The sequence below is a fragment of the Heteronotia binoei genome, chromosome 13, assembly GCF_032191835.1.
Source record: "Heteronotia binoei isolate CCM8104 ecotype False Entrance Well chromosome 13, APGP_CSIRO_Hbin_v1, whole genome shotgun sequence".
In the NCBI taxonomy this organism is placed as follows: Eukaryota; Metazoa; Chordata; class Lepidosauria; order Squamata; family Gekkonidae; genus Heteronotia; species Heteronotia binoei.
The window spans coordinates 74,674,744-74,690,960 of NC_083235.1; the positions used below are offsets into that span (position 1 = coordinate 74,674,744).

The 16,217-nt window shown below is 45.6% G+C and overlaps 1 protein-coding gene across 1 annotated transcript in view; it reads left to right on the top strand.

The window, feature by feature from the left end:
- Window positions 1-16,217, top strand: part of GLP2R (glucagon like peptide 2 receptor) — a 98,358-nt gene that overhangs the window by 47,501 nt on the left and 34,640 nt on the right. The window contains exons 5-6 of the mRNA XM_060252111.1: window positions 9,557-9,678; window positions 13,624-13,730. Of these exons, the coding sequence (XP_060108094.1) occupies window positions 9,557-9,678; window positions 13,624-13,730 (229 nt within the window). The remainder of the gene's footprint in view (window positions 1-9,556; window positions 9,679-13,623; window positions 13,731-16,217) is intronic.

Here is a 16,217-nt window from a genome sequence, read left to right on the forward strand (position 1 = left end):
TACCAGGAAGGGGTAAACAGAGCTGGCGCCCACCCACTGACACAGGTCTGGTCTGCCATAAGGAGTTGTAAGAGAGAGAAAAGATTGCTGACCAGAGCCTCCAGAAAAAATGTCCTGACGCATGTGCGGTCAAAAAGAAACTGGTGGAATCTTAGTGCTCCCTTTTGGGCATACATGGTGGAATTCCTGAGCATGCCCAGTGGTTGGGCATGAAACTCCTCACTTTGGAGCTTGCAATCACCGTCGGAGCTGGCAAAGGCACTGTCTGATCACAAGGGTGTGAAGCACAGAGACTACAAAGAAGATCTGGGTATCCTTTCCCCGCAAAGCTGCTTCTCACTGAGCCTCCTTGCATTGATGGCATGTTGTAGTATTTTTCATAATATTGCCATACTCTATATTCAGAGTAGCGGGCAATATATAGCAAGAGGGTCTTAAAAAATCCGTGGTGGGGAAGTCTGCAACCTTGCCACCCTCCCACACATTGTTATCTTCCCCACAATAATACAATATTTAAACTGTGCACTAAAAAAACTATGTCTTTATAGGGCATACCAGTTGTCTGTACCTCTAGAATATAGATCCTTCGCAACTAACTCAGACCTAACTGTTCTATTGTAGACCGCCATGGCTACCCTCTGAAACTATTTGTATGCAGGTTATATTCACTCCCTCTCTTTGATTTTTGATTTGTTTTAATAGGTTTTTATTCTTTTTCTTTGTTGTAGTTATTACCTGTTCATTTAAAATTGTAATCTTGATTCACTTCCACTGGTTCCCACGGTAAACACATTTCCAGCTATGACATTTTTGTTTTCCAAAATAAGTGATACGAAATTCTCAGGGGCTGTACCACAGTCACAGAACCTTTATTGGCATAACAACAACAGTATCAAATCAAGGAAGCAGGGGGAAAAGGTGGTTAATTAAACATTCTAAATAGACTTCTCCTCTCCTGGTTCGATGGTTTCAGCCTTATTTGAGGCTAGTAAGCTGACTATCTTGCTTTATCAGATTTATCCTCCAGGGATTGCAATATAGGATCCAGATAGGATGCACGTAAATCACAGTAGAATCTACAGGATAAAAGTACATGGTCTGTTCCTTCAGTTTCCTTCAGCCCACAGGGACATAGCATATCAAAGAATATTTTTTTAAACCTCCCATATAACATGGCAGAAGAAAGCACATTAAAACGGGCTAACATAAACACTCTTTGAATATGGGGGTCAATCAAACAAGAAAAATACTCTGTAAGTGAACCGCTAAAAGGAATCCCCCATTGCATGGGAGAGCAATGCCCAGAAGTGAGACTTCTCTGCACCTGCCATTTAAAATTCTTGTCTCCAAAGTGAGCAGAACCTTCCCCCCCAAAAATCAGGTAGATGGCAAAAATAACATAATAGGAGGTCCCTGTTTAGGGGTGTGCAGGGAAAATTGGGGGGGGGGGGTTGTCTTTCAAATTTTGGTCTATTGGACCCCCAAAATATTGGTATTTTCCAATACTCCCAAATCCTGATATTGGTATGGTGTTGGGATTTGGGTAAATAATTGGTGAACCTGAATTTATTTAGCTCCATTATACCCTATGGGGACTGTCCTCATAGGGTGTAATGGAGAACCAATCTAGGAGTATTTAAAGAAGTCTCTTTAAATGCCTTCTCCAAACTGGCCTGAACCACGGCAGCACAATTTGACAAGTGAACTCAGGCATATAAGGAAACTCTTTAAATGTCTGAGTTCACTTGTTAAAGATGCACTGCCACAGCAGTGGAACAGGTCAACTTGGAGAAGGCATTTAAAGAGGTATCTCTAAATCCCTTCTCCAAGCTGGCCTCTGCAGTGGCACGAGTCAGTGGGTGAATTCAGAAGGCATTTAACGAGACTGTGGTCTCTTTAAATACCTTCTTTAAGCTTTTATTTGGGCTCAGCTATATCAGTAGCCAAATATTGACTTTTATTCGGGTTCAGCTATATCGGTAGCCAGATATTGGCTTTTATTTGGATTCAGCTATATCGGTAGCCAAATCAGATTAGATAATCTATTTTCACCAGAATAAATACCCTGAGTTTGCTTGACAAGTTGCATCATGGTGGCATCAGTGCCAAAGGTCCTGGTCCAATCCAGGGCCAAGAATCTTTATTGAAGAAGAAGACTCATAATCTCAGAGCAGCTAACAAATCTCCTTTCCCTTCCTCTCCCCACACCCTGTGAGGTCAGTGGGGTGGAGAGAACTCTCAGAGAAGTGCTCTTGAGAGAACAGCTCTGAGATAACTGTGGCTGACCTGAGGTCAACCAGTAGCTGCATGTGGAGGAATGGGGAATCAAACCCAGTTCCCCCAGATCAGAGTCTACACACTTAACCACTACACCAACAGCAGAACACAAATTTACAAAACTCTGGGGTGTGACTCCTTACATACCAATCTGGTAGTCTTCCTCCAGCCGTTTAGGCCAGGGATGGCCAAACTTGCTTAACATAAGAGCCACATAGAATAAATGTCAGGTGTTTGAGATCCACAAGACATGAACACAGCTGGACTTGCTCTGGACTGTCAGCTCCTAAGACACTGACTATGCCCCCATCTGATTCATTGTGCAATTATATATTATTACACATACAGAGAAAGAGAGAGTATCAGGCAAGAATAAAAGTAGCCTTGAATTGCTGGCGTAACATTTATTCAGGACCTTTTTTGTAGCAGGAATTCCTTTGCATGTTAGGCCACATACTTCTGATGTAGCCAGTCCTCCTGGAGCATACAGTAGGCCCTGTACTAAGAGTCCTATAAGCACTTGGAGGATTGGGCACATCAGGGGTGTGTGGTCTAAAAGGAGTTTCTGTTACAAAAAAAGTCCTGCATTTGTTTATTTCAATTTGTTTCGATTTTTAACTGATCTTTGATGGTAATAATAATAATAATAAGATATTGGATTTATATCCTGCCCTCCACTCTGAAGAGTCTCAGAGTGGCTCACAATCTCCTTTACCTTCCTCCCCCACAACAGACACCCTGTGAGGTGGGTGGGGCTGAGAGGGCTCTCACAGCAGCTGCCCTTTCCAGGACAACCTCTGCCAGAGCTATGGCTGACCCAAGGCCATGCCAGCAGGTGCAAGTGGAGGAGTGGGGAATCAAACCTGGTTCTCCCAGATAAGAGTCCGCACACTTAACCACTACACCAAACTGGCTCTCAGAACTACTAGATAACTAGAGCTATTGGTTTCCTGAATTTTTCTCTTGAAGGTAAAATATTTTGGCAAGCATTCTCTATCTCCCTCAATTGGAAACAAACGAGAGAGAGAGAGAATAAATGGGGAGGGATGAGAGAGGGAGAGGTGGAAAGAAAGCACTTTTAACTTTAAATGTATTCTCCAAATCCACCCTCCTCCCCCATGCCAGCCAGCTTGGCTTGGAGAAGGGATTTAAAGAGACAAATGCCTTCTCTGGACCAAGCTAAGTGGCTGGTGCAGTGATGGGGCAAGACGTGGAGAACACATTTAACTTTAGAGGAATTGGAAGGGGAGAAAGAGAGAGAGAAAGAGAGAGGGAGTAAGAAAATAGATGGGGGAGGGAGGAGAGGAAGAGGTGGAAAGAAAGCAATTTTAATTTTAAATGCATTCTCCAAGCCACTGTCTGGTTTGGCTTGGAGAAGGAATTTAAAGAGACAAATGTCTTCTCCAAGCTGGTCAGTGGTGTTGGGGGCTTTGAGAGCTACACAATATGTGTGAAAGAGCCACATGTCCGTTTGTTTGTTTGTTTATTTATTTCTGTTAACTTATAGCCCACCCTTTCCCATAATGGACTCAGGGCGGGTTCCAATACAGTAAAACAATCAGATCAACAGTAAAAACAATCAAGAAATAAATAATACAGCAATCAAACAATTAATAATAATAATAATTTTTATTTGTATCCCGCCCTCCCCGCCGAGACAGGCTTCAATTAAAACAGATTAAAATTTAAGGAAGTTAAGCCATTAATTCAGAAGTTGAATCTAAGCAACATGGCATGGTGTGGACACATCATTTAAGTCAACTGTAATTGGCTCGAGTGAAGCAATAGTGTTGGGAGGCCAGTTTGATGACATAATAGGATAAGGATGTCTGCTTGCCTCAGCCATAGGCCTGGCGAAACAGCTCCGTCTTACAGGCCCTCTGGAATGGCAACAGAGCTGGCAGGGCCCAAACCTCTAGAGGGAGCTAATTCCACCAGGCTGGGGCCAGGGCTGAAAAAGCCCAGGCCCTGGTCGAGGCAAGCCGGACGTCCCTTGGGCCAGGGACGGTCAGAAGATGTTGGCCAGCTGATTGCAGTGACCTCCGGGGCTCATATGGGGAGAGACAGTCCCGCAGGTATGCCGGTCCCAGGCCACGCAAGGCTTTGAACGTCAGTACTGAAACCTTGAAGCGGATCTGGTATTCAATTGGTAGCCAGTGCAAACTGCGCAGCATCGGCCGACTGCTCGCCCGTACAGGCGATTCAGTCAGCAATCGTGCTGCCGCATTCTGCATCAGCTGGAGTTTCTGGGTCAGCCTCAGGGGCAAGCCTGTGTAGAGCGAGTCACAGTAGTCCAGTCTGGAAGTGATCGTAGCATGGATCACTGTAGCTGAGTCCCAAGGGGCCAGATAGGGTGCTAGTTGCTTGACCTGCCGGAGATGGTAAAAGGCAGATAGTGTAACTGCTGTGATCTGGGCCTCCATAGAGAGGAAGGCATCCAGTATCACTTCCAAGCCACAGTTTGGCCACCCCTGCTTTAGACTACCCCAACTATTAGAAGCCAAAGGGCAAGTTTTCACTTTTCTGGAACTAAACATTAAAGTCAACCTTGCAAGGTAGGCTTGCAGAATGAGTTTCTTACAAAAAAAAATACTATTCTGGTAGGTAGTCAGCCAGTTTAGTCTCTGGATTTATACTGAGGTATGCCACAAAATAAATTAAAATATATATTTATTAGAGTGGAAGAATATTTCAAAACAATAAGAGCTGTGAGGATAAAAGCAAGAAAGCTAAGATTTCAAGAACTAACTAAAACAGTTATACATTGGTTCCAGATATCAGATGTTACCATTCTCAGTTGAAGGTTCTCAGCAAATTCAGAGTCCACACAGGGTAGCAAGCCGTTTGACCCAAATAAGCAACATTCAAGATGGCCACTGTAGTGAAACAGTAACTGCATGTCTGAATCTCAGAAGGTCACCATCAGGCTAGACTCGAGTATAGACTAGAATTCTACTTCTTATAGGTAAGGGACCCATGTGGTCTGAAAGACCATGTGAAAGACCAATAGGAACCCCAGATGGTGATGTATAGCCAATTCACTAGACCAATGGCTAAGCAGATGACCTAAGTCAGGGGTGTCAAACGTCTGTCCTGCAGGCTAAATCTGGCCCCCCAAGGGCTCCAATCAGGCCTGCCAGCAAATGGCCCTTGTCTGCTTCCTTCTGATAATACTGGAGAGCCAGTTTGGTGTAGTGGTTAAGTGTGCGGACTCTTATCTGGGAGAACCGGGTTTGATTCTCCACTCCTCCACTTGCAGCTGCTGGAATGGCCTTGGGTCAGCCACAGCTCTGGCAGAGGTTGTCCTTGAAAGGGCAGCTGCTGTGAGAGCCCTCTCCAGCCCCACCCACCTCACAGGGTGTCTGTTGTGGAGGAGGGAGATAAAGGAGATGGTGAGCCACTCTGAGACTCTTCGGAGTGGAGGGCGGGATATAAATCCAATATCTTCATCTACCTCACAGGGTGCCTGTTATGGGGGAGGAAGGGAAAGGAGATTGTGAGCCGCTCTGAGACTCTTCGGAGTGGAGGGCGGGATATAAATCCAATATCTTCATCTACCTCACAGGGTGCCTGTTATGGGGGAGGAAGGTAAAGGAGATTGTGAGCCGCTCTGAGACTCTTCGGAGTGGAGGGCGGGATATAAATCCAATATCTTTTTCTTCTTCTCCCTCTCCTGCTTCATTTGGTCACCGTTTTTGTGTTTCTTCCTGCACAGCCGCCAAACCAAGCAGCCTCTTGCTCTTTCCCTCTTCCCCCCTCACTTTTCCCCATGGGAGGAGGGGGAGGAAGGAGGAGCTTCAGCCAATAGACAGGCTTGGGCCTATAGCACTGCTTTGTGAGTCTATAGCACTTGGGTCTATAGCACTGCTTTGCCAATGAGCTCTGCCAACTATTTTTCTACAAAATAACCTCTGGCAGATGGCATGGGCTAGCTGGGAGAAGGCATTTAATGAGGCTCCTTTATGTGCCTTCTCCAAGGTGGCCCATGCTGCCACTGTAGTGAACTCAGTCTCTTTAAATATTATCAGCTTTTATTTGGGCTCAGCTATATTGGTAGCTGAATCAAATTAAAGAATCTGTATTTGGCTGAGTAAATACCAATTTGGCTGAAAAACACCAATAAGGTATTTTATGGGTATTTATTTGGTTCGGTTTGTACCGAATGCACACCCCTGCGGTGACTAGGCCCGCCAGTTCAAAGGAAGGAGGTTAGATTTCTGACCAAAACTGGGCAAGGGGAAATAAGCCCTACCCAATCGCATGCACTCTGAAGCTTTCCACATCTTTCTTCCAGCCCAGGTCCCATACTGGGTGTGAACTGGCCAAGGAGAAAGCACCCAAATGCAGCCAGTTGGCAAATGGCAGAGCTCAGCAATGTGTCCACACATCGCTGGTTTTGTTTTTTAAAAGGCACATGCAGACACATCCTAAGGTCTGACACACAAATGGGAGATAGCCTTTTTTCTTTTTCATATGAGGCTAATACCCAGTGAGAAGGAAGCATCTGCCGTCAGGGAATGGCTGGACTGACAGATGGCTAGGCTGACAGATCTCATTTTAGTCCCCTTTATTTCTCCTGGTTTAGATTGTTCTGTGTCTTTCTGATAATCATTGCCCTGCAGCAGGACTTTTTTTGTAGCAGGAACTCCTTTGCATATTAGGCCACCCCCCCCCCCCCGATGTAGCCAATCCTCCTAGAGCTTACAGTAGGCCCTGTATTAACAGCCCTGTAAGGTCTTGGAGAATTAGCTACATCGGGGGGGTGTGTGTGTGTGTGGCCTAATATGCAAAGGAGTTCCTGCTACAAAAAAAGAGTTCCTGCCCTGCATTCACATTAGAACATTGCACATGCTACCAGTTATTGGGGATGGAAGAAGTAAGTAATTTATCTCCATCTCCCCCAGCTCTTCAGTACTGACTGCATGACAATGTGCACGAGCAAATATTCTTTCTTCCTGTGGCTTGCAAGAAGAGAGAGAGAACAGGAACTATTACACTTACATAGAATCAAATCAAAAACAGCAACTGACATCAACACTTCTTTGGGCATTGTCACCTTTGGCAGCAAGGCCCGTTGTCACTCTGTTCATTGGTAGCCTCCTCCACTTGCACCTGCTGGAATGGCCTTGGGTCAGCCATAGCTCTGGCAGAGGTTGACCTTGAAAGGGCAGCTGCTGTGAGAGCCCTCTCCAGCCCCACCCACCTCACAGGGTGTCTGTTGTGGGGGAGGAAGGTCAAGGAGATTGTAGGCCACTCTGAGCCTCTGTCCTTGAAAGGGCAGCTGCTGTGAGAGCCCTCTCCAGCCCCACTCACCTCACAGGGTGTCTGTTGTGGGGGAGGAAGGGAAAGGAGATTGTAGGCCACTCTCTGTTCTCGAAAGGGCAGCTGCTGTGAGAGCCCTTTCCAGCCCCACCCACCTCACAGGGTGTCTGTTGTGGGGGAGGAAGGTCAAGGAGATTGTAGGCCACTCTGAGCCTCTGTCCTTGAAAGGGCAGCTGCTGTGAGAGCCCTCTCCAGCCCCACCCACCTCACAGGGTGTCTGTTGTGGGGGAGGAAGGTCAAGGAGATTGTAGGCCACTCTGAGCCTCTGTCCTTGAAAGGGCAGCTGCTGTGAGAGCCCTCTCCAGCCCCACCCACCTCACAGGGTGTCTGTTGTGGGGGAGGAAGGTAAAGGAGATTGTGAGCCGCTCTGAGACTCTTCGGAGTGGAGGGCGGGATATAAATCCAATATCTTCTATCTTCATCTTCTTCTAGCCTATGTCTTGGCAGATCTACCCAGTCACTCTCTCCTCTGATTTTCTCCAGCCAGGGACCATAAAAATTGTTTTCCAGATATTTTGGAATGCCATTAAATTTCCAATGCAGTTGAGTTGTAATTATTCAGGAACGAAGGTCTGTTTGGTTCAGGTTTTGGTCCATTACCATATGAATATACATCCCTATTGTCTCCTCCTCTCCATTTCTCAGCCAGAGGCCAACAACCCTCTAGGGATTTTGATTCTGTAGTTAAATTGACACATTTCTACAAAGCAAACCCCAACCAATTGTCTCACTTGCTTAACATTGCAGTTTTGGAGGTAGGATCGTCAGTTTCCATGTGGGGATGGAGATCTCTCAGAATTATGACTGATCTCTAGATAACAGATCCATCCCCTGGAGATAATGCACTCTATGGCATTATACCCCATTAAAACCTTCAGGAATTTCCAATTTGTAGTTGGAAGCCCTACCTGGAGAGCCTCTGTTAGGTGTGCTGAAACTAGACAGCAAATCCACTACATATCTCCAAGGAATCTCCGCTTCCCCTGTATAGAGTACATTTACACACGGATTAGTTAGATGGTAGAGATCTGCATTCAAGACCTACTGCCAGTGAAGATTGGCAGTAGTCTGGCGAAACAAAATATTGGTTTGTCGAATTCATGCACCCATGCTCATAACTTGATGGCTGTAATCGCAGATGCTGACCTGCTGCATATGTGAAACAGCCATCAAGCACGACAGACGAAGTAATTGTTTTCAGTGGCACCCTTGCCATATTCAGCTGTGAGTCACTGAATGTGGTAGATAAGCAGCTAAGCAGTGCACGTGGATGAGTGAATTAGCTCTTAGCAGAAGCAATCTTCTTTTAAGCTTGTACCCTGAAGGCATGTTCTTTTCTGTTGTATCATCCAATAGAAATTGAGTGGAGGGTGGAATTTATCTTGACAGTCATTAGATTTCTTATGGAGTTATAATTTGCTGTTATCCTGAAGCTAGGAAAGGAACACAAAACATCCAGTTGTCTCCTACACTGATTGGGAAGTGATAAAGAAGTATGCTTATAAGGAAACCCAAAAACTGCAGGAGCTCAGAGTTGCCAGGCTAGATTAATTCAACCAGAATTCTGTTTTTAATATGCAACCCTGAATTTGTTAATTATACCATATCAAACATAGCAATTAAATCTTTTCCAACCCAAAGACCAATTAATCAGAAGGACAGGGAAAGAATTAACTGAAATACAATCTTATCCTTTGGATTTAAGCATGAAAAAAGCTTTTAAAATAGGGAATTAGGAGCATTTGACAGTGTTAATCCATTTATAAATATTGAGCTTTCTACAGTTCCCTCCCGAGTCCCAACTAAACAGACATTATAAAAAAGCCACCTACACGAAGCCAAGTCTCCCTTTTCTGGGGCTTTCAGGGGAGCGATGAAAGGGTGACAACATTAAACTATGTCTGAAAAATGAAAATTGCAGCTTGACCTTTTGGTCTGAATCTCTGTTTACTTTTAGGAAGTGCAGGAAATGTATACAGAGTCTGCTTGGACCAAGGAATTTGGAAAACTTTAGAAAACTCCAGCCAGATTTGGAGTAACCGTTCAGAGTGCATTGAGAAGAATCACGGACAGTCAAAAGTAAGCAGGGGTTGCCTTTTTATGGTTTAATAGAGTGACCTACTTAATCCTCTCTTGCAATCCTCTCACAGTCAAATTGTTTCTACCAAGTTCTTTACCTGTTTGTGATTCAATCATGATTATATCAGCTGCAAGTCAGTAGTTTTAGTATTTATTTAAAAGAGGATTAAGTTGTTTCAGGCTAGAATGGTTAGGTTGAACATACTCTTCTTGTGTATGGTCTGGGCTTTTTCCCTTCTGTTGAGCTTGCTTTAAAGTAAATGGGGAGGAAAATGGAACTCAAATCAAGCTAATAGAAAATGGATGCACCATAAATACCCTTCATTGGTTTTGATACCTTATATACTTTCATATAGCCACACAGAATGCCTCTGTGAGATGTAATGAACTCTGAAAGAGTAGTACAGGAGCTTTGTTCAAAACTATTTCTGGCTGGCCTTAAGGGAATTCTTCTTTTGTTATTGCTTTTGAACCAGTTGCCAGTAAAAGCAAGGCAACGTTGGTTCTTTGTTCTGTGGATTGTCATTTTAAGCAGGACACTCTACATTAATCTTGATTCTGCTACATATTTGCTAGTGGGGAGGGCCTTCATGTGATGGAATTTCTCCAGACCTGCAATAAGAGGATAAGAGCACACACCCACTGTACAGGACTGCTGAAGTATTAAAACTAAGTAATGTATAGGGGATATTTGAAATTACTACATAAATACTAGGTGTTATTATGTGCATAGACAGGAATTTTTGTCCCCAGATTGACAAAAATCACTTTCAGTCCGAGCACTTAGGGGAGGGGAGGGGAGGGGAGGGAAGAGGGCAGCAAAGGTGAGGACCACTTTACAACAACCGGCCAATGTTGTGAATCCTGGTTTCTGTTAATTCTGTAATTATGATATTTTCTAGTCTGGATGTAGTTTGTTTAATGTTTCTGTAAGCTGCTCAGAACCTGCTTGCTGGATAGGGTGGGTTATAAACCGAAAATTAAATTAAATAACACAGTCGTTCACAAAGTTTTGGAATAGAATGGCCACAACTTTTAATAGTTACAACTGTAAGATGTGAGCTGGGTGGTGTGGCATGCTTTCCCCCTGGTGGTCCCTCCCCTTCCCCCAGGCCCAGCTCAGACCCTACCATAGGCCTACCCTGGAGGGGGAGGGCCAAGTTTTCCCACAGTTGCCCGCCAAGCTGCTCATGCAGCCCATCCTGCTTTGTAGGACATGGCCAGCCACCCCTGCTGTCACCCCTGCTGGCTCTCCCTGTCCACATGAGACCCATGTGTGAGTTGGAGCCCCCACTTCTGGGTCTACTGGAAGTGCCTATCTGGAGGCCACAGGGCTGCCACAAATGTGTTCCTCTTGTGCTGGCGCAGGAGGTCCAAGACACACATCAGAGCCACCCTAGACATGGGCAGCAGTGGCATAAGCTTGAGAAGCAATGCCTGTTGACTGCTCCTACATTGCTGCCCTCTTCCAGTTCAGTGCCCCAAGCAGACGGTGAACCAACTCTGAGAGGTACCCTGACATTAAGGAGTTTTGGAGTGATCTTGGGTGCCACTGGAGAAGGGAGCTGAAAGGATCCCATGCATTTGCAAATATAAAAACTTTGGGTGCTGGCCAGCAGAAGAAATAACTAAGCACTCAAATACACATTATATAAGATGTGAAGAGAAGGGATTTTAGGAGAGCCAGTTTTGTGTAGTGGTTAAGTGTGCAGACTCTTATCTGGGAGAACTGGGTTTGATTCCCCACTCCTCCGTTTGCACCCACTAGCATGGCCTTGGGTCAGCCATAGCTCTGGCAGAGGTTGTCCTTGAAAGGGCAGCTGCTGTGAGAGCCCTCTCCAGCCACAACCACCTCACAGGGTGTCTGTTGTCTGTTGAGGGGGGGAGGAGATAAAGGAGATTGTGAGCCGCTCTGAGATTCTTCAGAGTGGAGGGCGGGATATAAATACAATATCATTAATGTGAACCTTGCGAGACGTGTTATATAGGGCTCATCTATATTGCGGATGCCCATAGTCCCAGGTTATTCAGCTATGGAACTCTCTTTAGAGAAGTCAGGGATTTCCTCACAGTACTCCCCAAACAGCCCCTTACACAATTAACACTAGTATAGATGCCCTGAAAACTGCGCAGGCAATTATTGTCCTGTTGTGAGCCATGTGGCTACAAGAGACAAGTTGACATTGCACACGCTGTATAGAAACATAAGAACGGCCTTGCTGGCAGGGCCGGCGCGTGGGAGTAGGCCAACTAGGCGGCCACCTGGAGACACCACAGGCCTAGGTGTGCCAAGAGGCGCCCCCTCTCCTGCTGCGTCCGGCGCCACTAACTTCCCGACCTTGCAGAGGCTTGCAAAGCCTCCACAAGGTTGGGAAGAAAGCAGGCGTGCTCAGAACTGCCGGCTCTGAGTGTGCTCACTCCCTGCCCCCCCCAACCGCACCAAAGCTCCCTGACCTCGCCGAAGCTTCCTGCCCCCCGTCCTCACCGCTGCCACGCACTCCTAGCATCAGCAAAGTTGGGGGAGGTGATGTGGCAGCAAACACACTCAGAGCCAGCGGTTCTGAGTGTGCCCACTGTCTTCGACCTCGCCAAGGTTTCAGTGAGGTCGGGGGGGGGGGCGGGGAATGAGCATGCTCAGAGCCCGCTTTCCTCCCACCCTTGCAGAGACTTTGCAAGCCTCTGCGAGGTGGGGGGGGGGTTGCCCAGCCATCTCCCGCTTCAAAGAGGGGGCGGATTTCAGCCTGGGGCACTGGAAACCCCAAAACTGGGCCTGCTTGCTGGAGCACCCCAGAATCTATAAAATCGAACACTGAGTGACTAGAAGACTGCAACTAATCACACATTCAGGGCTTATGCTAAGGAGACTGATCTCCTGTTGCTTGCTTGCAACATTTGAGGCATTTGTCAACATTCCTCTTTACATGGTGATTTCATTGAGCCAACAGCTATATATCTAATTCCCAAACATGGCCCCTCTCCGTGGATATCTAAATCTGCAGACTGGAGGAACATGGAAAGGAAAAAGATTTTTCTCCACATCTGGGGGACTCCCCAGGTTGGCAGAAAAATCTGAAACCGTAAAAAAATACATTGAGGGTTAATTTTTCCCCCAAAGTAAAAAAAAGTGTTGTATGTGCATGCACAGACAATGCAACTTACTTGAGCAGCCTCAGACTTCCCCAAGCTGGTGATGCAGGGAACAACAAGGTCGTGGCTCCCCATATCAGTGGGAATGCAAGGGAGGCTGCTGAAGCTGTGAGGAAAGCCACTGTGGCAGGAGCCTTCCCAGGAACTGGCCTTCCTTCCCTGGCAAGGGAAGCGAGGGCAGGAGGAGACTCAGCTGAGCCGCGTCATCTGCCAAACTGTGGCAGTGGTGCCCCCCCGTCTCCTTGCCTGGTGGCCTGAGGTGAACTGGTGCTTCTCTGCCTCTCCCCACCACCTCTTTCCTCACTGTGGGCCAAGATGAGGCTCTCACCACTGCTGCGCCTGTTCCTCTAAGTGCTCTGCGAATCTCAGTTGATCCAGGAAGCCCCCCAAGCTTCCCCTCCTCTCTTCCAGCTTCTGAGACAAAGAAGTGACTTTCTTCCAGCTCTCCCCACCACTGTCTCTTTTTCCACCACAGGTGAGATTTGGCCCTTGCTGCCATCACCATGGCTGCTTGGTCTGGGCCAGGCTGGGCAGAGGGGAAGGGAGACAAACTGAAGGCTGCCGGGTAGCAGGAGGGAAGCAAAGGTGGGGGGTTGCCCCCTCCCTGCAAGTTTCTTGCAGGTCTCCCCTCTTGTAATGCTATAATGCTCCATAAGCATATAACAAATGAATCTGTTTCTCAAGTAATATCTGAACGTTTCCTGAAATATGTGCTAGAAAGATATGCTTCAGGGTCCTTCTACTGGGATTGGGCTTTCGCATTTCATAGTCTTAACTTCTTTGTTTTCTCGTTTCTAGAAAGAAAAACATCTATTGTATGTCACCCTCCAGCATCTTTATACTGTGGGATATTCTTTTTCAATTGCTTCCCTTGCATTAGCAATACTCCTACTGCTGCTGCTGAGGTTAGTATGGAGCTCTCAAGATGAAGAAGCTTTAGAATTATTCAGCAATATATTTCCCCCTTCCTAAGAGCTAGAATTGCCGCCAGCGAGGCATTGCAATCCAAAGACCAATAATTATTTGGCCATTGTGGGGCAGTGAAGGAAGCTTTTTTTTTCTTTTCAAATGAATTGAGAAATGGGTTCATCAGAAACTGCTCAATTAGTTGTGTCATTGCTGTGAGTTCTATAAACCTGTGGCCATAATTGCATGGCGAATCATGGTGGCTGGTAGGATTGGGATGAGTGGCTATTGATTGGTCAGATATTGTTAATGAACTGCCTGTTGTTTGACCATGATCAAATATTCTCAAATGGCCTGTGAAGTCAAGAATGTTCTTCAAAAGGGAACCGGAAGGTTCCTAATCAAATGTGTCCCTCATAAGAGTATTTGGGAGGGTGGGAAGACACTTGCAGGGAAGCCATTTTTATTTTATCATAATATCATCTGGGAACAATGGCAGCAGAGCAGTTTCCTCAAGGGCATACACACACAGCCAGCTTTTCCTACAGTTCTTTCCAGGAAGCTTCTGTTCCCTCCCTTTCTAATTAAAGCATAAAGCCCAGCTTCCATTAGCAATTGCAGGCTTTTCTGAACAGGAGCACAAGCTTCAGGAAGCAAGCAGATGCAAGCAGTCACTATGCCCGAGACCCAGCAGTTCACTGTGGGCTTCTACATAATGTGGTAAGGTAGCCTAGGGATGTTCTGGGAAGAACTGGGAAAAGCATTGAGGTGCAGCAAAATTAGATGGTTTTAATCTTCTGAGGCCAGTCGTTTGGAGGAAGGGGGAGTCTTCGTTTCTATACTTTGGCAAAAACCAGCCTAGTTGCAATAATTATGTACAACACAGTCTGCTATTGATTGTAAACTCCTCCACAACCTCATTTTCATTGCTTGTGTGCCCCTATTGCATCAGGGTTTTTTCTTTTTCTTTTTCTGCATGTGTTTTGCTCCAGAGAAATATTCTGGAGGAGATGCAGCAATGTAATATCAAAGCAAACAACAGAGGGAGCAAAACATATGCAGAAATGAAGGAAAAGTCCCCCAAAGCAATAGGGGCACATAAGCAATGAAAAAGAGAGCTCAGAAGAGCCCTGAGTTCCATATGACACAATTCAGAAGAAGCATTTCCAGATCACAAATTAATTCAGATTGAATACCGTATGATAATAATGATGTAAGCATTTTCCAGAAACATAAAGTTTGTGAATGCAACTACTACATATATGTTAAAAATGTGTATCTTTCTGTACATTATTGGTCAGTTGATCTAGGATTGCATTGTTTATTCATTGAAGTCTAGTATCTGGCTTTTTACTATTGATCTGTATCCAACAACTTATTTTGGAGATTTATGGGCATCTAAGCTCTTGGAAAAGGGTATAGCAATTTTCACTGATCCCCACTCCTACCTGAGAGAACAATCCCTTCAACCACAGGTTTGTGGGATTATAGATAAAACAAAAACAGAGCAAATCAATAAAACAATAAATACTAAGACCATTTTAAAATGCATGCAAGAAATCTAGCAGCAGCTTCCAGCCAGCTCTAATAATTGGAAAGTGACAATTTTAAGAATAGTACAATCACTAGAGCACTGAACATAAGAGCTGACAAGAGATCACACCTAGCTTCAATAGAAGGAGAGTGTAGCAGCACATGTGAAATGGTTTCTATTGCTCCAGCTCCACAAGAACAATTTCTTTTAGTCCAGGGAACATCTTTAAGCCTTCCTCTGTATTCAGCTATTGGAAGCGAAATCTGTCTTGCCAAAAGGATTAAATGTCCATGTTTGGGATTTTTTTATAGTAACAAAAGAATTAGCAATTAAGCGGAAGTTGTAGGGATATAGCCATAATACAAAAGAGAACATTTTATTAATCGGATTAAACCCTGTGTAGGCCCCTAGGCAGTCAAAATCTTGGGGGGGTCCCTCGTAGATTATCTCAGAGTCGGAGTGCCTGCCCCTCTACCCATGGCCCCTGCTGCAGCCTGCGGGCACCTTCTTAAAAGCCTCTTTAACAAAACTACGGGGGAGAGGCAGAGAGAGGCAAACTTGGAGACGATGATAGCAGCAGCCACACCAGGCAAGCCGGGCAAAGAGCAGCTCAGTTGCTGGCTGTGCGTGGAGGCTGGGAGGGCTGCAAGCAGGGGGGGAATGGGAGGGAGCCGGCCCGGGGCCCCTAAAGGTGTGGGGGCCCATAGGCCAATGCCTACTTTGCCTTATTGTTAATCCAGTCCTGAATCTGAGACGAATCCTGTGATAAAGTTGCTTCTGTTATTGTTGTCAGTAGGGGATCAGAATAGTAATTAAATAGATTATCATCTAACGAAAATCCCAGTTCACACAATTTGTTGTTCATTCAACCAAACCTTTAATGGCACAGTAATACAATAAAACAGAAGTAAAGAGTCCAAAAACTGGATGCCTAAAATATATTTTAAAAGGT